Source organism: Notolepis coatsorum (genome assembly GCF_963971535.1).
Source record: "Notolepis coatsorum genome assembly, chromosome: 12".
In the NCBI taxonomy this organism is placed as follows: domain Eukaryota; kingdom Metazoa; phylum Chordata; class Actinopteri; order Aulopiformes; family Paralepididae; genus Notolepis; species Notolepis coatsorum.
Window position 1 is genome coordinate 85,335,463 of NC_140176.1, and position 26,043 is coordinate 85,361,505.

At 46.0% G+C, this 26,043-nt stretch overlaps 1 protein-coding gene across 2 annotated transcripts in view; it reads right to left on the bottom strand.

Annotated features, from left to right (window-relative positions):
- l3mbtl4 (L3MBTL histone methyl-lysine binding protein 4) overlaps positions 1–19,259 on the bottom strand; it is a 75,388-nt gene extending 56,129 nt beyond the window's left edge. The window contains exons 1-5 of one of the 2 annotated variants that reach the window (XM_084326500.1): positions 19,230–19,259; positions 15,602–15,780; positions 15,422–15,489; positions 13,714–13,818; positions 8,649–8,784 (exon numbers count right to left, since the gene is read on the bottom strand). In XM_084326500.1, the coding sequence (XP_084182626.1) occupies positions 8,649–8,784; positions 13,714–13,818; positions 15,422–15,489; positions 15,602–15,632 (340 nt within the window). In that variant the 5' untranslated portion in view covers positions 15,633–15,780; positions 19,230–19,259. The other variant, XM_084326501.1, reaches the window with a different exon arrangement.
- Between the last annotated feature and the right edge of the window lie 6,784 nt (positions 19,260–26,043).

The window sequence follows — 26,043 nt, forward strand, 5'->3', positions numbered from 1 at the left end:
ACCTCTCCCGAAGGCTAACCGGTCATGTCTGCTTCCATTCATTGTGCTAAGCTAGGCTAACGTGCAGCCAGATAGCTTTCTACTCAACGCACAGAGAGGAAACTGGTATCTATCTTCTTGTCTCTCTCTGGAGAAGACGTTGAGCTAATTTCCCAAAATGTTGGCGTGTTCCTTTAACACTTTTGAGTGCCAGCGACGTGTTATGTCGTCTTTTCATGCCCCCCATTGAGTGCCGACGACGCGAATTGTCGCTTTTTTATTAGTGATCTGAATTCATATTTCATCAACCGAGTCTCCCGTTGGTACAGCAGCCCCTCTAGGAGCTCCGATGGGAAAATACGGCCCCCTATCGTCTATCCCTGTGTAACTGCAAGCCATTCGATTATACTGGTGGATCTGTGGAGGGGGAGCCTCCTCGCTTCACTATGCTGGCGAGGGATCTGATGAACATGGAAGTGATCGCGAGATGGAAAGCAGCCTGGAATATATATTTACAGCAGCCAATAATCAAATCAATAAACGCGATCGATATTTGGAATGGCGATCAGGAATTGGAATAATCTTTTTGGAGAACATCTGATCTAAGGTAAGGAGTCTATGTTACCAGTTTTAGGATAATCAGAGCTGTATTCACTGAGATAACAGCGTGTCCCGTATGTGTATGTGTGTGTGTGTGTACTGTTGAGGAAATAAGAGAATCGATTTCTCAGCTCGCTTCTATAGCGTGCATAAGTACACATATACTATCGATAATCTAGCGTTTATTTGAAAACGATTCATAAATAGGCCGACAAATGACAACGTGTCTAGTGTATTCGAGAATATTCCAATAAATGCCGTTTATGAGGGAATCTTTCTATTTTCCTGAAGTTTTCGAGAAAACTAGTTTTTCGAAATGCTATAAAAAGGATATGAACCGATTAAAAAACAATCCGTTTCGACAATGTTGACTGCAAACAAGTCATTGATAAGCGACGGGCAGATTAGACACATAGCCATAATTTAAAACATAGATTATGCGTTTTTAATGCTATCATTGAAGTGGATGATGGCACTCAAGGACAATAATCAACGTTATGGCTGGCACTGAAAGTGTTAAGGTTAAAAAACATCAAAATGCCCCTTTAACACATCCTGCGCCATTCACGTCGTATGACGGGTTTCAAGTTCATGCGAATTCTGCCAATAACGGCGTACGACGTGTTTCAAGTTCATATTTCATATTTTCGTCATGGTATTCATATTTCACTCACGGAGCCTTGTCATATGCTGCGGGAGCCATCACAACTCTGCAACGCTTCAATACTGCCACCTGGTGGCTGATCGGCGAGTTGCAACCGGAAGTGGATCTCTTGTGATACCGGTGCGTCTCCCTATTCCGTCCGGCCACTCGTTTATCGTCCCTGGACTCAAGACACACACCGTGGATATGAATCTTTGCCATAACTCAATAATCCACATGATTTGGGCATATATTAGTATTATACAAACCGGAACTGGATCGCATCGATCCACATCACATAACTGGGATCTGTTTGCTCCACTCTCATCGCTCAACGCTACGAGGAAGCTGCCGTGAGTTTCAGCGTTTTTCTTTATCATTTTCTATACAAACTGCTCTGATCTATATATCACCCATACTACATAAATCATTTAACGTCGGTCACGGAATTATAAACGACACCCCCCCCCCCTCCGTTCACCCGCGGATGATCAGTCATAACGCTTAGGACCATGTACAGTTGAAATATTTAATATAACGTTGATCGGTATCAAATGGCATTTGATAATCTAATATATGCATTTATGTCTATATCTCACGTTCTAGGAAATACTGCAGAAAACGATAAAAACATATTTATACTCTAGACTGTATTTTCGTATGAATGTGTGAATGAAAAAGTAAAACGTTCCTACATCCTGAACGATAGCTAATCGATGTTGAATGGGCCATAGTAATGTCAATTTAGCAATACAATTTAAAAAGTTATAGCCCTGCAAAGAAGGTGAACATCTCCATAGACTTACAGTACTGGCAGAGAATGGTTTAGGATGATCAAAGTGGTGGCAGAGAATGTGTTAACAGTGTCTCGTAAGGAGGAGACTAGAAGTGACTGTATGTTATATATCGTATAGCTCTGCTCAGCGTCATAGTGCAATACTCTTCATATCCAGTATTGAACTGAAATAAATTCTCACATGTACCTTTACCTACCATCATCCGTCTGGCCACACCCCCATCCGCTACCTACATAAGCAGGGGTGTGGCCATACCATCAGGTCCTTCTTCAATTTTCACCACATTGAGTGCCTGTTTACACCACTTTAAGTTTGCTGAATCATTTTTGAAGAAAGTTGGAGCTGCGTTAACATTATCTCTTGTTTTTTTCTCTTTCACAATTTATAAGTTATAATGTTTTCTTCTGGGGTTTGGAGGAGGAGCGTGCGGTGCTCCAGCCCCATTTCCCCTCACCTGATGTCGCCGGTGGAGTTCGACGGAGGCCACGTCGTCGGGGACCCGCGACCGTTGCCACCGCCACTGCTGGTCCTTCGGCCAAGAGGGCCAGGAGGAGAGAGGGTGCCTCGACCACTGCAGCCAGCCAACCCACGCCCGGAGGTGACGGTAGGGATCGTCAAGACCAGGCACCCCAGTACCGTCCCTCTGGGGCGAAAGCTCCCCGGGGTGGCAAGCAACAAGCGCAGCTGATGTGACTTTCCCCTCCTGTTTACCCCTGCTCCCTTCCCCGGCCCAACTATGTTTTTGTAAAACAATAAAAAGTCCCTCCTAGGAGGGACTGTATTTTTTGTTACAAACTGTGTTTATTCAATACATATGTTGGGGATATGATGTGTAGATCCTTCGCCTAGTGTGGGGTTGATAGGAGAGCTAGACTTTTAGTCTTTAGCTGGTCGCTACATATGTATGTGTGCTTAGCAAGGCCTGTAGCTAACACTCTGTCGAAAGGCTTTTTTCTTCCTCGTCCTGAAGAATTATGTTTCTTCCTATAAAGGTAGGTTTAATTGTGTGTTCTGTTACGTTGAAACAGTGGCATTGAGCCACAACACTGTAGTGTTGGCCTACAGAAGTACTCGTGTGTAGTTGTGCCACGGTCTTATAGACCTCTCTCTCTCTCTCTCTCTCGATCTTCTGTTTCTTGAAACATAAAACACGGGTGTCGTGTTCACACATAAACTTTGGCCATGTTATAAACCCTGTTCGCAGACGTCTTGTCGTCTGTGGCTAGCGTGCGTTGGGTTAGCTTATCCTGTTAGGATATACGCTGTTTCATTAGCATGCTGGCTACATAAGGTATCATCATGGCTGTTTATTATTATCGTATACGGGGTCTGGGTTCGTGAGGGGGTAATCTGATAAACCCCTCCTTCCCACTTTTCTGATTGGTCAGGGGGTTTGGCCCTCTTTTATTCGGTTCTACCGCGCTGATTGGTCAGTGCGGCACGGAGGGGGGGGGGGGCGGTAGGGAATTCCCTGACTCCTCACCTATTAAGGTCGGTTGAGTCATGGGATTCCCCCCGCCATAGAATACGTCACTGGGCACGTTTCTATTGGTCGCTGACTTCCGCAAGTTCTTTACAGGCCCCATGTGTGGTTCTCTGTTATTGTCAAGTTGGTGTTGCGGGGCGTAGGAACTTGAGTTCTGCTACGCTCGATATATATGTAGTGTTGTGAAGGATCAGATTAAACCGAATATATATATTTATTTATGGATATATATTTAATAGTATTTGTATATCGTTTGATATCCCTTGTATATTCTTTGTATATATACACTGAATATCCCTTTAGTCTACTACAGCCCATAATAGTTCATTCTCTCATTGGACAAGAACCTGGCGCCAGCAGACAGGCCCCTTGAGTCAAGTTCAATAGTGCCGACGAACATGTCCCAACTAGCCCCGGTTCCGCGTAGGAATACGGCTACCGAAATACGAATGGTACTATTTGTTCACCGTGCATATAAATAGGGCGCAAGTAAAGTAGAACTTTCTTTTAGTCCATTAGTCCTTTACCCTCCAACCTAGTAACAGACGTGAAGCCTCACCCACGACCCACGTGTGGTGCAGTATGGCCTATTTTGGCCCCAGAATAGGCATTGAGACCTCGTGTAAATTCATAGCTGAATTGTCATAGTTTGGCACTGTACCGTCGAGTGGGACGTATTTCTATTAAGTAATAATAGTCTATTATGTATGGTGCATCGTTCGGTTAAAGTTCTAAAGTGAGCAGCACCCCCATCGTTCCTCGCGTTATCTAGAGTCTTAACCAGGCTGGGCAGACCATGCGTGGTGCTTTCATCCGAGGAGTTCTGGGCGAGGACGAGTGGACCTGCACATTGGATTACCTACCCGGACGTCTGCTGAGCCTATACGGCATGGAATATCTATTTGCTTTGGGTGCTTTGATTTGTGGAGCGGATAACAGCCAACGCCAGTGAGTGTTGGAATTACCCCCGAGAGGAGCCCAGGTGAGACGGCGCTCAACCCAGACCGAGGCCGCCTCGCTTCTCCTTCGTTGTGGACCTACAGCTACCGTCTACAAGAGGGCCCAAGTGTATTCATCTGTGGATCAAGATCCTGCGGGCACTGTTTTCTGTACCTGAATTCTCCCCAGGAATCGTTGGCCAGATGGGATGCAGCTGACGGCTCTCCAAACCCCCCCCCCCCCCCCCCCTTACTGACTTACAACCAGCAGGACCCCTTTAGTATCCCGCTATAATCCTTAAGTACCATCGCTATAGTTTCCCTAAAGAATCAGGTTGTATACTTGCTTCCTGCGTAACCAGAGATTGGACATTCAGTGTTGATTTGCCTACGAATACTCATTTGCCTTACAAGTGCATTCAAATCATAAATATAATTAAGTGAATGTTGTATATACCTTTTGCTATATTAAACCTTCGACTGTTATATTTGTGTGGACCTGATTTCATATGTGGGAAAGTGTTCATCATACTTAGATATCGTGTACTGGATGGCCAGAAGTTAAAGTACATCAAGCGGTAGTGGTTTAATGATACCATACTTATCAATACAGTCAGGGAATTGTACCCCTCAGTTACATGTAGCTTGAGCCTTTTGGTCACGTGGCTCAATGTTGTTGCTCACGTGGGAAGTCTCTCTGGGGGTTCCCGTCCCCTCCTTTATGGAGTAGGTTGACAGGGTATTGTTTAGGGATTCCCTGACTCCTCGCCTTAAAGGTCTGTTGAGTCATGGGTTTCCCCCCGTCATAGGGTACGTCGCTCCCCGTCCCCTCTTATGAAGTATGGTTGACGGGGGTTGTTTTTTCCCTCAGCCACGTCGCATGGGACCCATGTCCGTATTTTTTCTTTTCTGTAAGAAAATAAAAATAAAAAAGCGGCTTCTTGTCGTTCTCCCAGGCGGCTTGGAGGAACAGTATCTGATGTCTTTTTAGACTATCCATTGATGTGTTTTGGGTCTCGACGTGTACATAGTGCTGGCCCTGGGTGCTTCTGATAGGAATCACGCATGGGCTTGCGCGCCTTGGTTGCTCATCATTAAAACAGCGTTTTTATGGGGCAACTGGGATGGAGTTTGTCTCTTCCGAGCGCCAGTGTTGTCTCGACGAATTCTCGTTCATATCTGGGGGATGTTAACGGAATAGGTAGAGGGGTCTCACGCCCTTGCGGTGGGCCACCGAGCGCGGTACGAAAGGGACCGTCTGGGTGGCGCCCTCTATAATGTTTTGGATCGACACGCGTACCTACCCCCCTCCTAGGGTTGGGGATGTCGGCGTGATTAGGGCACGGGACTGATTCTGGTCGTGCCGGGGACGCAGATCTGCTGTTCTGGTACCCTGAGGGACTTGTGCTTTTTTCGGGGGGGGGGGGAATGCCGGGTCAGCCCGGGTGTTGCAGGGTTTGACGTTATGGAAATGTTCGTGGTTGTGTTACTACGTATTACCCCTCACTGTTGCTTGGTCCATGTTGTGTTGTACCTTGCGATGCGCTAAGGGGGCCTGGTCCTTCTCCATTCTTTTCGCCCCTCTCTTCTCCTGCTTAAGCATGGCTGGGAGGGGGCTATTGAGGTGATTCTTATGGAACTCCTCTGGCATCCCTGTGTACGTCTCGGTCCGCCGGGCCCGGTCCGAAATTGTTTCGTCGACCCGTAGGCCTGGGAAAACTGAAACACTTGTACTGCGGAATAGCCAGTGTATACCCGCAGTTGTGTTTGAGTTTTTTCTTGAGGGGTTATAGGAACAACCACCTCATGTTTGAACCAAGGGGGTGGTTGGTTCCCTGGTGTGTTGGTAGCGGAGTCAACTCTCGGGTTAGGCCGGTTGATTGTGCCCCCGCACGTTTCATGACGTCTGCCAATTGTGTCAGCCTTCTCTGCCTCGACCCCTTGGGTTTTTTTTTTTTTTGTGGAGGCTGTGACATGGTGCACGACAATACCAGCATACGCCCCTTCCGCTGGGGTGCCGTTTCAGCAGACCCCTTTTTGGCACCCGTCTAGTCCACAGTGCTCCAGGCTCAGGTCAAGTGCCTGTTGCCTGGATTGAGGGATCGACCTCTTCTGGGGGTCGTCTCCCCGGTGCGCTGCCTGCTCCCGCTGTGGGTGTAGCCTCTTGAGTGCTTCGAGCTTACAGCCATGCCAACCTGAACACGCCCGATCTCGTTCGATTTTGGAAGCGGTATAGGTTCAGGCCTGGGTTGTGCTTGGATGGGTGACTGCCTGAGTATACCAGGATCAGTGAGCTAGGCGGCGTGCTATAGGGGGGATGAGCCTGCTCTTGGATGGGCCCTGTCCGAATATCCTGGCGATGTGGGGGGCGGTGTCACTAGTGACCGCCTGGTGAGGTCTAGATGCTGTGGCTGGATATGAAGAGTATTGCACTATGACGCTGAGCGTCACTATACTCATATAACTATGGTCATATACATAACCGTACGTTATTGTGTCTCAGTGTAGAGGAGAAATTTCTTTTTTCTGTATTTTTCTCCCATCCCAATTTAGTCGTTATGCCAATTCCCCCCTCCCCTTCCTGGTCGTTGCGCGCATTTGCCCCCCACTTGCCGGTCTAGGGAGGGTTTCTAGATACTATCACATGTCCCCTCCGATACATGCAGAGTCAGCCAGCCGCTTCTTTTCACCTGACAGCGAGGACTCTCACTGGGGGAGCGTAACGTGTGGGAGGCTCACACTACTTCCCCCAGTTCCCTCCCTCGCTGAGCAGGCGCCCCGACCGACCTGTAGGAGTCGCTGTTTACAACGACCAGGATACACACCCCGCCGGCTTCCCACCCGCTAACACTGCCAATTGGTTTGTATGGACGACCGACCAAGCCGGAGGTACCGCTGACAGCTGGATTCTATACCAGTGTCTCTGCGGTGGTAGGCAGGCACTTAGTCCGCTGCGCTACCCAGTGTAGAGGAGACTTAAGTGACTGTATGTTATTGTGTCTCAGTGTAGAGGAGACTTGAAGTGACTGTATGTTATTGTGTCTCAGTGTGTAGGAGACTTGAAGTGACTGTATGTTATTGTGTCTCAGTCTGGAGACTTGAAGTGACTGTATGTTATTGTGTCTCAGTGTGTAGGAGACTTGAAGTGACTGTATGTTAGTGTCTCATTCTGTTTGATGGACTAACCTGGTTGTCAGTTGAGCTCTTATGGAACTGAAAGGAATACCTGACTGACTTTATAATGTTGATGGCCCTTCCCATTTTGCAAATGGACACACACAACACACACACACACACACACACACACACACACACACACACACACACACACACACACACACACACACACACACACACACACACACACACACACACACACACACACACACACACACACACACACACACACACACACACACACACACACACACACACACACACACACACACACACACCTTTGGGAGGATGTAGTTTGTGGTTGTGTTCTGTACCTTTGGGAGGATGTAGTTTGTGGTTGTGTTCTGTACCTCTGGGAGGATGTAGTTTGTGGTTGTGTTCTGTACCTCTGGGAGGATGTAGTTTGTGGTTGTGTTCTGTACCTCTGGGAGGATGTAGTTTGTGGTTGTGTTCTGTACCTCTGGGAGGATGTAGTTTGTGGTTGTGTTCTGTACCTCTGGGAGGATGTAGTTTGTGGTTGTGTTCTGTACCTCTGGGAGGATGTAGTTTGTGGTTGTGTTCTGTACCTCTGGGAGGATGTAGTTTGTACCTTTGGAAGGATGTAGTTTGTACCTTTAGGAGGATGTAGTTTGTACCTCTGCGAGGATGTAGTTTGTACCTTTGGGAGGATGTAGTTTGTACCTCTGGGAGGATGTAGTTTGTGGTTGTGTTTTGTACCTTTGGGAGGATGTAGTTTGTACCTCTGGGAGGATGTAGTTTGTGGTTGTGTTTTGTACCTTTGGGAGGATGTAGTTTGTGGTTGTGTTCTGTACCTTTGGGAGGATGTAGTTTGTGGTTGTGTTCTGTACCTTTGGGAGGATGTAGTTTGTGGTTGTGTTCTGTACCTTTGGGAGGATGTAGTTTGTGGTTGTGTTCTGTACCTTTGGGAGGATGTAGTTTGTGGTTGTGTTTTGTACCTTTGGGAGGATGTAGTTTGTGGTTGTGTTTTGTACCTTTGGGAGGATGTAGTTTGTGGTTGTGTTCTGTACCTTTGGGAGGATGTAGTTTGTGGTTGTGTTCTGTACACCAGCCCGCCGGTCTGATATCTGCCGAGTCAGCATTTACCCAGAAGTCATAACCCTCAGAGTAGCCGTCAATATGGAGACGGAAACGGTAGCCAATTACCTGCCAGAAAGAATAAACCTTTTAATTTTGAGATTCTGAGACAAAGACATCCTGTTGGAGGGAAGGTGCCTCAACACACACAAACACATGCACACACATACTGCACTATCCTTAGCTACTGTTAACTTTCATTATAGTCACTCTACCATAGCAACTGTTAACTTCCACTATAGTCCCTCTACCTTACTGTAGCTACTGTTAACTTCCATTATAGTCCCTCTACCTTACTGTAGCTACTGTTAACTTCCATTATAGTCCCTCTACCTTACTGTAGCTACTGTTAACTTCCATTATAGTCCCTCTACCTTACTGTAGCTACTGTTAACGACAGGTTATGTATATAACCTAGTTATATGAGTACTGGCTAAGCGTCCCGCTCTTAAGCCTATCGAGATATACCTCATCTCATGTACCTATTGTACTCCATCAACGAAAACAAAAATAAGCCCATCACCTGCCGGGCCCCGCCCCTATAGAGGCGTGCTCTATAAGATACTCGGCATGGTCACCAAACACTCTTCCTCGCAAAAAACCTGTTTCCAGGAAAAGATTTCCCAAGGGAACTCAGGGCCGCTTAAGAGCGGGACGCTTAGCCAGTACTCATATAACTAGGTTATATACATAACCTGTCGTTATATTATCGTACTTGGCCATCGCGTCCCGCTCTTAAGCCTATCGAGATATGGGGTAGAGCGGACGCGAGGCCCGACAGATGTACCCCCTGAGGACCCGTAAGCCCACATCAAGGGGTTGGGGAGTCCCGTCACCCCATCCTTCCTAATGAAGGGGGGGCGCAGTCAACTCCACCCGAGTGCGAGCAAGAGAGAACTAGAACCCCTTGAACACACAGCACAGGCGGAACCACGTGTGACCCAACACACTGTGGCCCATACCCACACACTCCTGCTACCCTACCAAAGGACGGGAAGCAGGAAAGGCCACAGACCCCAGAACCGCCTGGGAGACAGAACCCCCGGTCATGTCCATGAGGTAAAACCTTACAAAAGGGGCCCGGGGAGGACCATGAAGCTGCAGCACAGATGTCCTCCACCGAGGCCCCACCCAGCAGAGCGGCAGAGGCAGCCACCCCACGAGTGGAGTGCGCCCTGACGCCCCCAGGGGGATCCAGCCCGGCCAACGTGTAGCAGAGGGCAATGCCCTCGCACAACCAATGGGACAGGCGCTGTTTCAATAGTGCCTTACCGGCACGAGAACCACCGTGACAGACAAAAAGCTGATCGGTGACCCTGAGGTCCTGAGTACGGCTGAGGTAAATTCCCAAAGCACGGACCGGACATGACAGGTGAAGGCCCGCATCTAACTCACTAGCGTGAGGAGGCGGATGAAACGCCTGAAACACAATATCCCTGGAGCAGAAGAACTCCGGATATTTTTAGGCACGAAGGCAGGATTAGGCCGCAGAGTGGCACCGCAATCGGAACGAAAGACAGGCACTCTGGTCGTACCGAGAGAGCACAAAGCACACCCACGCGTTCAGTGGAGGTGACGGCCAGCAAGAAAGAGGTCTTGAACGACAGCTGTTCCAACGGCGCTTGCTCAAGAGGCTCAAACGGGGCCAAGGACAACCGACCGAGGACCAATTGAAGATCCCAACTCGGAGCCAAAGAGCGTTTTACCGGCTTAACGCGTTGGGCGCCAAGCAGGAAACGCTTCACAAGAGGGTGGCTGAACAAAACATCACCTCAAATCCCTCATGATAAGAGGATATAGCTGCTGCATATACCCTCACCGTCGAAGCCGACAGTCTATCAAGGAGAGACTGGAGGTAACAAGGACAGTATCCAGGGGGCAGGACACCGGTCCCTGCCCCCGCCTTACACCACTCTTGGAACATACGCCATCTGCCCGCGTAAGCGCGACAGTGGCGTACCCGTCCCAACAACTGACCTAACAGATGTATGGGGAAATAATCCCAGGCGGCACGGCATCGGTCCCAGACCTGCCTGGCTATGTCCGGACGTAATCCCCACCCGTCAGGATGAGGACCGCCCCTCCGACAGTACACCTGTACCCACATTCACCCTGCCGGGGATGTGAGGAGCCCTCAGGCCGCGCAGATGGAGGACGCCCATAGCCAGCCGCCCATAGCCTGGTGCAGACGGGGGGAGCGTACTCCTCCCTGTCTGTCGATATACGACACTGACGTCGTATTGTCCGTCCTGATTAACACCGTTTGAGGACCAGAAGGACCGCTTTCAATACCAACACATTGAACGTAGCGCAGACCGGGCAGCATGGTTTGCCAGCTGCCCCCTGACGACGCAGAGGCCCCAGTGCGGCCTCCACGCACTTGGTGAAGATGCGGGGAGCCAGAGAAAAGCCGAACGGCAGCCTCTGGTACTCATACGCTAAACCCTGCAAAGGAAGCGTAGGTAAGCCCTAGGATGGAAGATTGTGGATGCGAATACGCATCCTACAAGTCTATGGAGGAGAACCAGGCCCCCACCTGACAGTGTTCAACAAGTAGGAGACGATCCAAAAAATGCTGAACCTTCCCATGGGACAGGTCCAGCATGGGTCTGACACCCCCCCTCCCGATTTCTCGGGCACCAGAGAATACCGGGAGGAAAACGCCACGACGATGGCTTGCTTCGTCCACAGATTGGATCTCGTTGACCAGAACTGTCACTGCTGGTGACCCTGACAATAGGGTCTGTACCAAACCCGAAAACGGGTGGGGTTGTGTAAACACAAGTCCCCGCCTCAGCGTTCTCTCCATCCACCTCGACATATGGTACTGCTGTAGCCATATGTGATGATACTCCCAACGCACCCGCCGCCATTTGGCGCAGGTCCGCTAGGAACTGTAGACAGGCGGCCCGGTCCCACCCGCTGTGCGTAGCCAACCCTGGACCCGTGCGAGCAGAGCGTTCCGTGGATTCGGAACATCTGACCCCGACACTACCCACGAGGCAATCGCACCCAAGGGGGAACCCCAACAGAAAGGGCCGGTTTGATACGGGGGAAGCTGACATCAGTCTAGGTGACAAAAGCTCCCCCACTGAACACCCCTCCAGAACATGCTGAGGAGTTGTCCTGCAGCCGGACATGCAAGGTGTGAGGCCCCCATGGGTTCCTACACACCGTAGCCCTGCAGTGTTATAACTACCACCCAAATCACGCGCGCCTGCGAGACCACTGCCAATCTTTCAGGAGTGGGAGGCACCAACATGATACCCGGCCTGGGGAAGGCGAGGTCGGGGAAGCCCGCACTGTGTGCCTCAAAAAGGTCTCGAGCCCCCCTGCTGACAACACTTGTAGTTGACAGACGTAACACCAGGCTCAACCAAACACAGCTTATGGTGTGGGAGCCGCTTGACAGCACAACATTCTCACGGACAGACCCAGGCTCAGCCATCAACTGGGTGTCAGCCCCTGTCCCCATGAGAAGCGAAACGTGGGGCCGCATGCGCTTCAACGAAGGCTCGCGGCCCGCAGCCAAAGGGGCTTGTATATTCCAAGCCGAGCTCATCCAACATGGCCGATCCCTCGGCCGCCAAGGCTGTCGGCCTTGTGGACACGGTTGACTCAACGCCCAGGATACCTCTGGCGGGGGAAACATGGCCGCCTGTCGAGGGCCTCGCCATAGCCGCTGACGAGGCCGTGCCCTCACCTCTGGCTGCACGGCGTGAGGCGGTGTGGGGCCTAGGACAAATACCGCCCGCACTCCAGCGGAAGACCAAGATCCTCTGCGGAGAGGGGAGCCCTGAGGAGGGAACCTCCCTGCGGTTATAGCTTGCGGCTAGGTCAAAGCTAATAACGTCAACAACCTTGCGCGATATTTCGACGTCGGCTGGCCCTCATGGCCCCACCACCAGACACCATTTTTGACAGAAAAAACAGCAAGTCGAACACAGTTACTAAACGCTGCCAATTCCATACCGTGGCGGTACAGGCTTTAACAGCTCACCCAGACATCTTGCCCCTGGCGCCGATACACAACTCGGTTGTCTAACAAAACAACAAGCAGCATTACTAACACCAGCGTTAATGCCTAGTGGCGCAGATCCTACCTGTGTGTGAGGTAGCTCGATAGCTACACATCACACGCCGTCCCTCGGTCTGCTGTCAACAAGACGAGGGGACCCCAGTACAGACTCGACGCGGAAATGCATCCAGCTGCAGAGTCGCAGAACCCATACGAGCACCGTCGGAACATGCCGAAGATTCCAGGGGTTGGCAAATCTCCGGCGCATACTCAACATTGCAATTTCTCTAAACTTTTCATTACACTAGTTCACAGGGTGCAAGCATCCGCCATGATGGAAACGAAATAGAGGAAGGGTGAGTGGTGACCACGCCTAGTGCTTTATAGTACGTCACTAGGGCGGGGCCTGGTCAGGTGCTGGGTGCATTTGTTTTATTCGTTGATGAAGTACAGTAGGTACTGGAGATGAGGTATATCTCGATGGCGAAGAGCAGGTACGACTATATAACTTTCATTATAATCTCTCTACCTTAGTGATAGGGAAATTGACCCAACATTCCCTCTTTCTCACACACACATGCACAAACACACTATCTCTCCGTCTATCTTACTATCACACACACACACACATACACAATCGCATACACATAGCCTTCACATACCTACACACACACTATACATCATTATCCAGATATCTCTGTACACATCATATCATATTATTTACATAAATGCTCCCCTTGTTTTGTCTACTCTCCTAGTCTCCTGCATAAATACTTTTGTTAGTCTTTCTACAGAGATCTGGGCTATAGGGTCCATTACGGTAAACTATAGTTCTCTCTATGTTGCAACATGTCCTTCCGTCAGTAAACTCTATCCTTAATCAAAGACTCTCACACCTCTGTGAATAGTATCTATCTATCTATCTATCTATCTATCTATCTATCTATCTATCAGTCTGTCTCTCTGTCTCTCTATCTTACCTCAGCCACAGACAGGACACAGAACATTGAAGGATGAAGAGGATCGATTCCCTCCAGCCTCATCCCCACCTTGAAACCATTCCCACTGCTGGGGAAAGACTGGGTCTGGAGGGAGAGAGAGATGTTTAGAAAAACATTTATTTACATAATCTCACTACAAGTTGTGTGTCAATTAAATTAAATAAATACATATTATATCTCACATCATACACGTGTTTTCATCATACTCAAAAACACATGTAAATGTAAAATGAGAGATCTCACATAATATCAGTCCTAAAACACAGCTGCCCCTCTACAACACAACAAATAACTTCACTGAAGCTCCACCGAAAGAAAAATGTATCAATATTATTCATGAGTGAATACAATCTAAAATCCACTCTGACCCTGGCTCTTACTAGGGATGCACCGATCCGACTTTTTCAGTCCCGATACCGATACCTGGCTTTAGGTATCGGCCGATACCGAGTACCGATCCGATACCATTATCTAAAAATAATATATAAAATTAATTAAAAAAATCGAACCCTAACCAACCTTACTGTCATGCACTTGTCCTAATACACTAACCTACACTGTAGCACTCAACACTTCGATGAACATTGTTACTCAGCTGATAGAGTTGTGCCCTTCCTGATGACTTGTCGTACAGAACTAGTAGGTTGCTTTGGATAAAAGCGTCAGCTAAATGACTAAATGTAAATGTTAATGCAAAATACCCATTGTTCAATTATTAAACTGTATGCCTCACTGTGTGGAAGAGACCGGGATCATTCTTTTGTGCAAGGCAACATCAGGCTTGACTTAAAACATTACTTTCCTAACTTAGTGAAACTAAATGTAACAAATTAACACAGATATAAATGTACTGAATTGTTATTTCTTTTTTTTAATCCACTTTTTCTCCTTATTTTTCTATTTTTTTCTCCCATCCCAATTTCGTATTGCCAATTCTCCCCTCCCTTGTCTTGAACGTTGCTAGACTATGCCCCCCACTGGTCGGTTGTAGTGAGGATAGAAGCCTTGCATCATGTGTCCCCTCCGGTACACGAGGAGGCAGCCTGTAGCATCTTTTCACCAGACAGCGCAGACTCTCAGTGGCGAGGAGTAACGCGTGGGAGGCTCACGCTGCCCCCAATACTTCCTGTCTCTGCTGTGCAGGCGTCACCCAACCAACCTGTAGGAGTCGCTGTCCACAACGTCCACTTCCACCCGCTACCTCTGCCAAATGAGATAGTATGACGACTGGCCCAAGCCGCAGGCAATGCTGACACCGGGATTCGAGACCGGAGTCTCTTGCATTGGTGCAATCTCTGCTACGCCACCCAGCCGCCTGAATTGTTATTTCTTATTTTATTTCTTATTATATTATATACAATATATATATATATATATTTTTTTTTTTAATCCGATTATTATTTTAATTTTTTACCGATACCCGATTCCAGCTATTTGAGTGATATCGGGGCCGATATCCGATATCAATATCGGAGCATCCCTAGCTCTTACCAATGCCACTTTGGCCTGACCCACAACAAAATTAAACATTTGCCACTTCATTACATTTTCTTTTTTGTAACCAACACCAAACACAAAAACGGTTTCACTCCAACTCTCACCAAACTTCAAAAACACATTGTTCAAGGTTTCAAACAGTGAAACATTGTTTCTGGTGTGCGTGTGTGTGCGTGCGTGCGTGTGTTACCTTGGTAAAAAGGTGTACAGGAGCAGCTACTGTGTTCTCTTCCTCCAGATACTGAGACCAAGACTTCACTAACACACACACACAATAGACAAAAAGACAAACATATAAATAGATCGATACACACACACTACTGATTAATGTCACAGAGACTGGGTTTTGATGTGTCTTTGTGTGTTGTACCTTGTGTGCCGCTGGTAACTTTATTCTTCATGTTGACTGGTCCTCTTTGGCTTTCTCCTGAAACAGCCTGATCAGTCAGTCAGTCAGTCAGTCACTTGTTTCTTTTGTTTTATCTCAAATTAATGGAAGTGATGACATCACATTTATATGGACACATGATGACGCTCCCACCAGCCACACTACAGAGAGAGAGAGAGAGAGAGAGAGAGAGAGAGAGGTGGGCGGAAGAGAGAGACAGTATTCAGGATAGGTTGGCCAATTTACATTTAGGGCGCGTTCACACCTACCCTGTTTGGTCCACTTTAAGTGGACCATGGTCCCTTTAAGTGGACCATGGTCCCTTTAGATCGATAGTCCGTTTGGTTTGTACAGGTATGAACGCAAACCAAACTATAATGAGGACCAAACAACCGAATAGGGATGCCCCGATCGATCGGCCACCGATCGTTATTGGCCGATAATCAGTATAAATATGCGATCGGGGAATTCCGATAATTAGTCATATTCGCCGATCGCGGAAACTGATCAAGTGGATATCTCACTCGCTTGTCTCAGACGCACAGGACCTGCAAACTGCTCCTCCTCCCTAGCCCCGCCCGTACCCGTGTAGAGTTTGTAAACACAGAGGAGGCGGACCTCCTCTGCTGAGTCTAGATAGTGCATTTGACCTGAGCTAACGTTAGCTACCTAGCTATCGTTACTGTTTAAACCAAATTACCCAGTCAACTATTCACTTTTAGTAGGCATTGTCTAACGGTATTTAGCCGGCTAGCTACTGATAGCTCCGGATATCAACAAATGCCCCAGAAGTCTAGTGGTCCATGTTGATATCTCCGTTAGCTTGCGTTAGCTGACGTTAGTTCACCGTTCAAAACTAAATGTCCGATTGAACTAAATAGTTGTCTTAACGTCATCTAGCCGGCTAGCAGTAGCTACAGATAGCTCCTGATATCAATGTCTTATCAATGTCTTATAACATCTAGTCGGCCAGCTACCGATAGCTCCTGACATCAACAAACGCTCCACAAAGTCTAGTAAAGACGTGTATGCTACCTGTTAGCTCACGTTAGCGCAAGTTAGTTCACCGTTCAAAACGAAATGTCCCATTGAACTAAATAATTCACTGAGGCGTTGTATTAACGTTATATATCCGGCTAGCAGTAGCTACAGATAGCTCCTGATATCAATGTCTTATAACACTGATTCGATGCGTATTCGAGCTGAGGGCTTGCTGAGCACAGTTAAGTAACGTTATGCCAATAGGGTCCAGGTGCAGCGCCGGAGAATCCTGGCCGTAGCTCTGCTCGAGGCTACTCGAGTATAGGTCCAGGTGCAGCTCCGGATAATCCTGGCCGTAGCTGGAAGCTACTAGAGTACACACAGACAGTGGAGCTTGTTGCGTGGTGGCGATGTCTCGCAGATAATACAAGTACAAGTCTAATTATATAATATATATATTTTATAAAAAATAAAAAATAAAAAATTATATAAAATAATTTTTAATTTCTTTTTAATCAAAAACGATCGGTATCGGCCGATATGGCTCACGACGATCGGTGATCGGTATCGGTGGCAAAAAAAGTGATCGGGGCATCCCTACAACCGAAAGTTGGGACTCGGTTCGTTTCAAAGTGGACCATGGTTCGTTTGCTGTTGGTGTGAACGCAAAACGAACTTTATATAGTATCTAATCTAGAGCAAATGAGTGACAGGTGCCTAGTGGCGGCGGTCGTGCGACCCAACTTGACAGCGCCAAGTGACAGCTTGCGCGCACGTTGCAACCCAACTCAAATGAATGACAGGCGCGCGGACAGTCTCTCTCTTCCTCTCTCTCTCTCTCTCTCTGCCTCTCTCTCTCTCTCTCTCTCTGTCTCTCTAGACTGGCGCCGCGCGCGGACAGTCTCTCTCTTCCTCTCTGTCTCTCTAGATGAATGAGCAGTCGCGCGAGTCGCGACCCAACTCTTCCCCAAAGAGCGCGCAGGCGCAACTCCACCTAATAACTTCATCCTCACATTAGCAGCCTTGTCTGTATCTCACAGCGGCTAAAAATAAAAAAAAAAAAGACAGCAATGAGTCGAGGATCAACGTGGGGTAACGACGAGATGACGGCTCTTTCCCTCGCGCGCTAAACCCGCAAATGTTAATACGTCACTTGTGATAGCAACAAGCATAGCAACCAGGCATGAGAGTTAGACAGCTAGACAAATGAAATCTAAACAGTCGGCGTGTGGGCGAGGTGTGTCAATACGCTGGCGGCAACTGTTTACGTTTGAGTGCTAGTCCAATAGATGAACGACTTGGCGACAGCATGTCCTTTGTTTACAAATTAGATCCGCACCAAACAGGGTAGTGTGAACGCAGACCAAAAGCAAACAATGTATCATTTTCACATTTGGTCCACCAGAAAGTCCGGACTATCGACGGAAAGTCCGGACTATCCCTGGACTTCAGATGTGAACACACCCTTAGTAATTTAGCTGACACTTTTATCCAACAACTTGAAACACAACACCTACATACCACACACACACATCACAACACCCTGCAGACCACCACACAGACATACATTTAAATACATTATTTTAATTTGCAGATCAAAACACATGTAGGCTACATAGGATTCACAAATTACAGATGTTCAATATTTTTTTAGAACATCTATACAAAAAGCATCTTCTCCACCACACTGCCTGGCTACCTATTACAATATAACTAAATCACACTGTCTGGCTAGTGGCTACCTATTATTACAACAGATATAACTAAACCACACTGTCTGGCCACCTATTAAACAGAGACTGAACTAAATCACACTGGCTTTTTTTAACCTGTTACTTACAACAGAGATAAAACTAACACAATAACAACACAAACACTACACGCACACAATATCACCACAAACATTACACACACACTACTGTCACACAACAACAACAAAAACATTACACACACACCACTGCCACACAATAACAACACAAACATTACAAACACAGTAACACACACCACTGTCACACAATAATAACAAACATTACACACACACCACTGCCACACAATAACACAAATATCATCACACACACACACACACACACACACACCACTGCCACACAATAACACAAACATTACAATGTACATTGTCTGTACATGTCTGCTGTATATATTTTGCATGATGTGTTTTTAACCTGTTCTTAATTAACTGTATTATGCCATATATGTTATGCTTTCTTTTTTAGTGGCTTTTTAACACCAGGCCCTGGGACAACAGGCTAACACTGTCTCACACGTTTACATTTATGTTGTTCAAATAAAGTTTAAACTGAAACTGAAACACACACACACACACCACTGCCACACAAACATTACACATACACACAACACTGCCACATAATAACAACACAAACATTACACACACACGCACGCACACACACACACACACACACGCACACAACACTAAGCAACACGCAACTCAACACGCACGTCATCAGGGCGGAATCACAAACAAACATCTCGTTTTAAAACACACTTCAGTTCATCAGACTTTGTTCCGGTTGGTTCCACAGACCGACAGACCGACAGACCGACAGACCGACAGACCGACAGACCGACAGAACGGGAACCGGAGCGAACTTACCATCCCTCGCGCTGCTCTGACAAAACCAACAAACAACACGGAACTAGTGCTCTCTGGAGCTGACTGCGCATGCCCGGAACTAATGTTTAGTGTGTGTGTGTGTGTGTGTGTGCTTTTTGATTGATTGATTGAAAAGTTTATTAACAGATTGCAGAATGGGTACAGTACAGTACAGCTCAATACATACAATTGTTAAGGGGATGCAGACCAGAGAAAGACTTTCGTCTTGTTTACATCAGGGTCCCCCACACATTTTACACTGTACATTGGAATATTGACAAAGCCTTACTTGGTCATTTACTGTACAACTAGGTTAGGACATTTGTAGGGGCCAGTTTCGAATTGCAGTCTCACGTAGGTGTTTTTTTAGAGTGTTTTTGAAGGTGGGTAGTGATTCACATTCCTTTACAGCTTTAGGCAGGGCGTTCCACATTGATGTGGCATAATTGCGAAACGTGTTTAGTCCCTTGTTTGAGCCGAATCTGGGTTTTACATGATTTGTGGAGCTCCCTCTGGTGTTGTGATCGTGGTATTCACTGACCTTTGGGAAGTATTTTGACATGTACATGGGTACCTTGGTCGCGTAGTGTATCTTGTAGACCAGGCCCATTGCAAGTTGCTGTACTCTGTCGTCTACTCTAAGCCATCCTAGGTTGTCAAAGTGGGCAGGGGTGAGGTGGGTTCTAGGAGTCAGGTCAAGTAGTAGTCTGACTAGCTTGTTTTGAGATGTTTGTAATTTGTTTTTTAGTGAGGTAAGGTGTTTTTACCATGAGGTGCAAGCATAGTCGTAGTACCCTTGAATGAGTGCTCCTGCTAGAGTCTTCAGGGTATTCTTGTTTACCAGAGAGGAGATCCGGTACAAGAATCGCGTTCGTTGGTTGACTTTTTTTATTACATTGGATGCCATTTTGTCACAGGAAAGATTAGCCTCTAGGATGGAACCCAGGTAGGTAATTTCATCTTTCCTTGTGATAATATTGTCACCCACTGTAACCGAGAAGCCGTCGGTCTTGCTGAGTTTGTTATTTGAACCGAAGAGAATGGACTCTGTTTTGCCCATGTGTAATGATAGTTTGTTGTCGGCGAGCCATATGCAGATTTTGCCTAGTTCCGAGCTGAGGGCTTTTTCAACCTGTAACTTGTTCTTGTCAGAGACCAGCAGGGCTGAGTCGTCCGCGTGTGTGTGTGTGTGTGCGTGTGTGCGTGTGCGTGTGTGTGTGTGTGGGGGGGGGGGGTACAACCATAGATATATATCTATAGATATCTATGGGTACAACTCTATCAGCTGAGTAACAATGTTCATCAACGTGTTGAGTGCTACAGTGTAGGTTAGTTTATTAGGACAAGTGCATGACAGTAAGGTTAGTTAGGGTTCGATTTTTTTTTTTTTTTTTTCTTTCAAACACGCTGTGCCGTACGATAGCGTCATCAACCGTATTAATACAGTACTATTCCTCCATTAGTTCAAGTTTCTTTATTAGTCCTGTATGTTAACACAAGGTCAACAGTACAACATGTGTTCGATGAGAGAACAGGTCAGTTCAGCAGTAAGAGCACTAGACACATTAGAGCACTATAGTCATATAAAGATCATTAGAGTATTAGTCATTTAAAGATCATTAGAGCATTAGAACATCACTTCTGATCTGTCTGTAGTTTTACCTGAATCACTTCTAATAAGTCTAGCTCTAAAATGGCAGTATTTAAAACCCAGTTTTACTCTTTTTCAGAAACTTCAACTTTGAAGACGTCTCCACTCTACAATCTTGTATCGACTGTATTTGAAAATAAAATATTTTTGTAATGGTACTCATTGGTGTGGTACCTCATTTATGTATCTGGATCATTTAGTAGAAATGATGCTGACCATCTAGATTTGTTCCTGGGCTCTGGTGCAGCACTTTAGGCAGGACACTTGAGCCTCATAAAGCGGGACTAGACCAGTGGGGTCTGGGGTCCTTGAGGGGGAGTTCCTGATGTGTCCAGTAAAATACTGTTTCATAATTAATTCACTAGAACGTGGTGCAACATCCAGTGTTCTTCACCATTACATCAGATGCTCTTTTGGATAAGTCCTTCTGATCAACTACAAACTCGCTACCTTGCTAGCACACACAAACGACATGCCTTAAAGGGGAGGTTTACCCCAAATGTTTCTTCTTACCGAGTATCTATCCATCCAGATAGTTTTGCTGTGATTTGCTTAGTTTTCAAGATGTCTGTAGAGCTCGTCACTCGATCCAAGGGAGCTGAAGGGCACTTGGTTTGTGGCATCACGGTTTAGGAAAACTCGAAAGCAATGTCTCATGAAAAAAAATCATGACTCACTCAGGATAAACCAGACTTTGTGAGCAGTTTCATGTAGGAACTATTTTCTACTAATCTACACACCAATAATGATTGGGGCCTATATGTTAACCAGAATATCTACAGATTTTTACAGTTTCTCCTTCATACGTACAGATGGATGATGGAATTATTCGAAACCTTGGTATTTTCTGCTGGGTTTATTCAAATAGTCGATACAAAGCGATGACATGTCAATGGACCTTGTGTACTTAACTATCTTTCATTCACAAGAATCCTCCTCCAGATGTGTGAAACTTGTCTTCGTAAAAGGCAAATGTTCTCCACTGAATGAAGTAGTCATTCTTAAACTGGAAGTGCATTCTCGTACACCAGTTCTTTATAAGGAGAGGCTAAGCATTGCACCTTGAGTTGTGCTGACCCCTATGGGGGGAATATTCAACAGGTAGCACCAGGGCCGTGTCTAGCTATTTGGGGGCCCTATACTAAATGTTGTTTGGGGCCCCTATTTTGTGAAACTATGTTGGGGATTCCAAACCCTTTATGGTCAGTGGTCAGGGGCAGCGGTGGCCTAAAGGTTAGAGAAGCAAGTTTGTGACCGGAAGGTCGCCGGTTTGATCCCCCGAACTGGCAGGAAAGGTCTGGGCTGGGGAAGTGAATTAATAACTCTCTCCCATACCCTTAACACCAACCACTGAAGTGCCCTTGAGCAATCTGAGGATGTCTGTAGAATTGAAGTGAACGCAGTCACCAATGATTTCTACCAAATGAAGCTGTTAAGAATAGGCACATACCAGTCTGTCTGACTTACGACTGCCTGTTCGTAAATCCTGTTCATAGCTACGAACAAATCTCGGAAAAGAAACTGTTCGATCATGCCAAAATCGGCCCGAGAAGTTCGTAAATCTAATTATGAAGAAATTAGTTTGTAACTTTCCCGTAATCGATCATGAGGTCCACTGTTTCTACAGTAGATTAGTAACATTTCCCTAGTAAAAAAAATTCTACAGGAATAAGATGAGATATTCCTTTATTGATCCCCTTGGGGACATTTGGCCACCATAACAGCATGGGGGAGGGGAGGTACAGCCAGGTATGGGCAGGGTAATAGTAGAAAGATGAAACAAATAATATATATGTGTGTGTGTGTGAGGGCGTAGCTGGGGGGGGGGGGTAGTTTAGGATTATTCCAAGGGCCCAGCACTGGAAGGGGGCCCCAAATTTTTTTTTTTAATTTTTTTTTTAGACATCACTCAGGTGTATTATTGATGCTCTCATTGATACTATGTTTGTTTCTGAAGTGTGTGTGTGTGTGTGTGTGTGTGTGTGTGTGTGTGTGTGTGTGTGTGTGTGTGTGTGTGTGTGTGTGTGTGTGTGTGTGTGTGTGTGAGATATATAGAGAGAGAGGGGGGGCTTTGGTAGACTATTGCATTGGTCCATTCATTGAAGATGAACGCAATGCGACATCCTTTACTAGGCTCACCCACCAACAGTGCAGGTGCTGAACTGCTGATCCGAATGTATAGGTAAAAACCATATTATGCGTTTTCATCAATAAAAAAATGGCCAACAAATTTTCGCGCGCATTCACTGGGGGCCTACAAATACATTCTTTCATGGGGCCCAGAATCTGGAGCTACACCCCTGTGTGTGAGTGTGTTTTTCTATTCAATTGTGTTTGATGTTTGTGTACATTAATTACCAAACTGCATCTAAAACCAATCTTCTTCCACTAAACACATTATTCAACTGTCTATGCAGATTTGCTCTTGGCTGCCCATATTTGACACACCACTGCACCATGTATGAAAACCTTAATTTGCCATCTCCCACAGTAAGATGACAGCAGCACTGGTTACAGTTCATTTTAAAATGTATTCACTTCAATTATCCGCAATATCTCAAACAGTATATGGACCCTTTCACCTCTAGACATCAACTGAGACACTGTGTGCACAGCTATTTTTTAAAGTTCCAACAAATGTAACCACCTCAGTTGGCAAAAAAATCATTCATGTTCAAAGGTCCATCTGACTGGAATAATCTTCCAGTTCATATTCGATCTATAACATCCTCCCAACTGTTTAAAACTGCGCTGTCCTCTCACCTTGAGATTACTTGTTCATGTTACCACCAATAATAGTATAACAGATCTTTGAAGCAATCACTTGAATATGTGCTCTATGTTTTGTTGTTTGTTTGTCTTATTGTCTTATTTGTCTTATTTGTCTCTTGTTTGATGTTGTTTGAACCTGTTTATTATTAATTTTATCTTGTTTTGTGTTTGGTTTTTGTTTGTTTCTTTTTGTTTTGTTATGTTTATTACAGATATGTAATTTATGTATTTCGTAAGCTGTGGACACCCTTGAAAACGAGATGGTTAATCTCAAGGGGTAATTCCAAATAAAGAATTTCAATATATTAAATCAGCTACTGTCTTAGGGTTGCAAGGTATACCGGTATTAGTATAGTACCGCGGTACTAGAGTGTTCGAAATTATACTATACTGCGTTTGGAAAAAAACTGTATTTTTTCCCCCTTTAATTTATTCATTTATGCATGCAAATGCCTTCCTATTGGAGCACAGCGCTGCTGTCAGTGATGACGTTGCGCTAGTTTACCGGAAGAGAGAGCTCTGATGGAGAGAGATTGAGATTTCTATTCTTGCGAATAGCATTGTAGACATTTTCTAATGCTCGTATAAGGAACTGTAGTTACGAGAGCTAGCATTAACGTAACGTTAGTTATCAATCATAACCATCAGCAATCGTAGTGAGGATCTTTATTGATTAACGTTAGCTAGCTAGCTTTAACTAGAATTGTAGTTTGCTAGCCCTATAAGCTAACGTTGGCCGAGTTTATTCTATGCAAAATGTGCTAGCTAGCTAACGTTAATAAAGATCCTCACTGCAATTGCCGATGGTATGGTATGATAACTAACGTTACGTTAATGCTACAGTAGCTCCTATCAGTACTGTAGTCATGCCATTGATGCCAACATTCGTTGGATGAGCTATGCTAGCTCTCGTGACTATACAGTTCCTTATACGAGCATTAGAAAATGTCCACAATGCTATTCGCAAGAATAGAAAATAAATTGAAAAGCCCAATAATAAGCTATACATAGTCTAAACTGCCGTGCTGAAAGCTAGTAAACACAGCATCCCCTGTTGCCTAACCACAACAGAAATGAATTGATGCACATGTGCATCTCTATAGCTTAGTCACAAACGTGATTTATGCAGAGACATTTGACAATTGCCCATTTAATGGTTCATACATACTGTATAAAGACAACGGAAATCTATTTTATTTTTGTTAAACAGCCTACAATATGACATAACCTAGTTCTAGATTATGATAGGCTATATATAATCAGTCTCACTCATCAAAATGTTTTCTAGGTTATGGTATCTCAAACTAATTAGGCCCTCTGCTATGACAAATGTATAATAATAATAATAATAATTGTAACTGAGGGGTACAATTCCCTGACTGTATTGTTAGATATGATACTTACTACCACTACCTCTTGTACTTTAGACTCTGGCCACCCAGTACTAGGTATAAATAATTATGATAAACACTCCCACCTGATGAAACGGATCCAACACAAATGTACCAAGTCGAAAGTCTGCGTTTAATAATAATACATAGCAAAAGGTATGTACAACGATCACTTAATTACATTTATGATTTGAAATAGTATGCACTTTTATGGCAAATGAGTATTCGTAGGTAGATCAATATCGAATGTCCAATCTCTGATTGCGCAGGAAGCAAATATACAACCTGGAATATTTAGGGAACAATAGCAATGATACTTGAATGATTATATAGCTGGATACACTAGGGGAAGGTTCCGACTGCTTGTAGGACAGCTGGAGGGGGGGGGGTAGAGTCTGGCTGTATCCCGTCTGGCCGAGGGTATCCTGGGAGAGCCCACAGTCGTGCGACCCGGTGCCCAGCGATCCTCGATCCACAGATGAAAGCAGTTGGACTCTCTGTGGCCGGCGTCCTCCGGTCCACGATGGAGAGACGTGAGGCGACCTCGTCGTGTAGAGCGTCTTCTCACCTGTCGTCCTCTCCGGGGGGGGTATTTCCAACACATCGCAGTGTTGGCCTTTATCCATAGAATAATCAAAGTACTCAAAGCATAATCCAAGCCGGGGAAGGCTAGCCGTCGTCGGTAGAATAATCCAATATACAGGTCCACTCGCTCTTTGGCCTGGAGCTCCTCGGGTGCAGCTTCACGTGGGGTCAACCACCCTGGATAAGCGTCCAGCTGATGCCCGAAACGATGGGGGTGCTGATTACTATAGAACTCTTACCGCACGAGGCACTACATATGAATAGACTATTATTAGCTTAATAGAATACGTCCAACTCGACGATATAGTGCCAAATATGACTATTCAAATATTAATATACACGATGTCTCAATGCCGATACTGGGCTGAATTGGCCTTACTGCCCACACGTGGTTCGCGGGGAGGCTTTTGCGTCT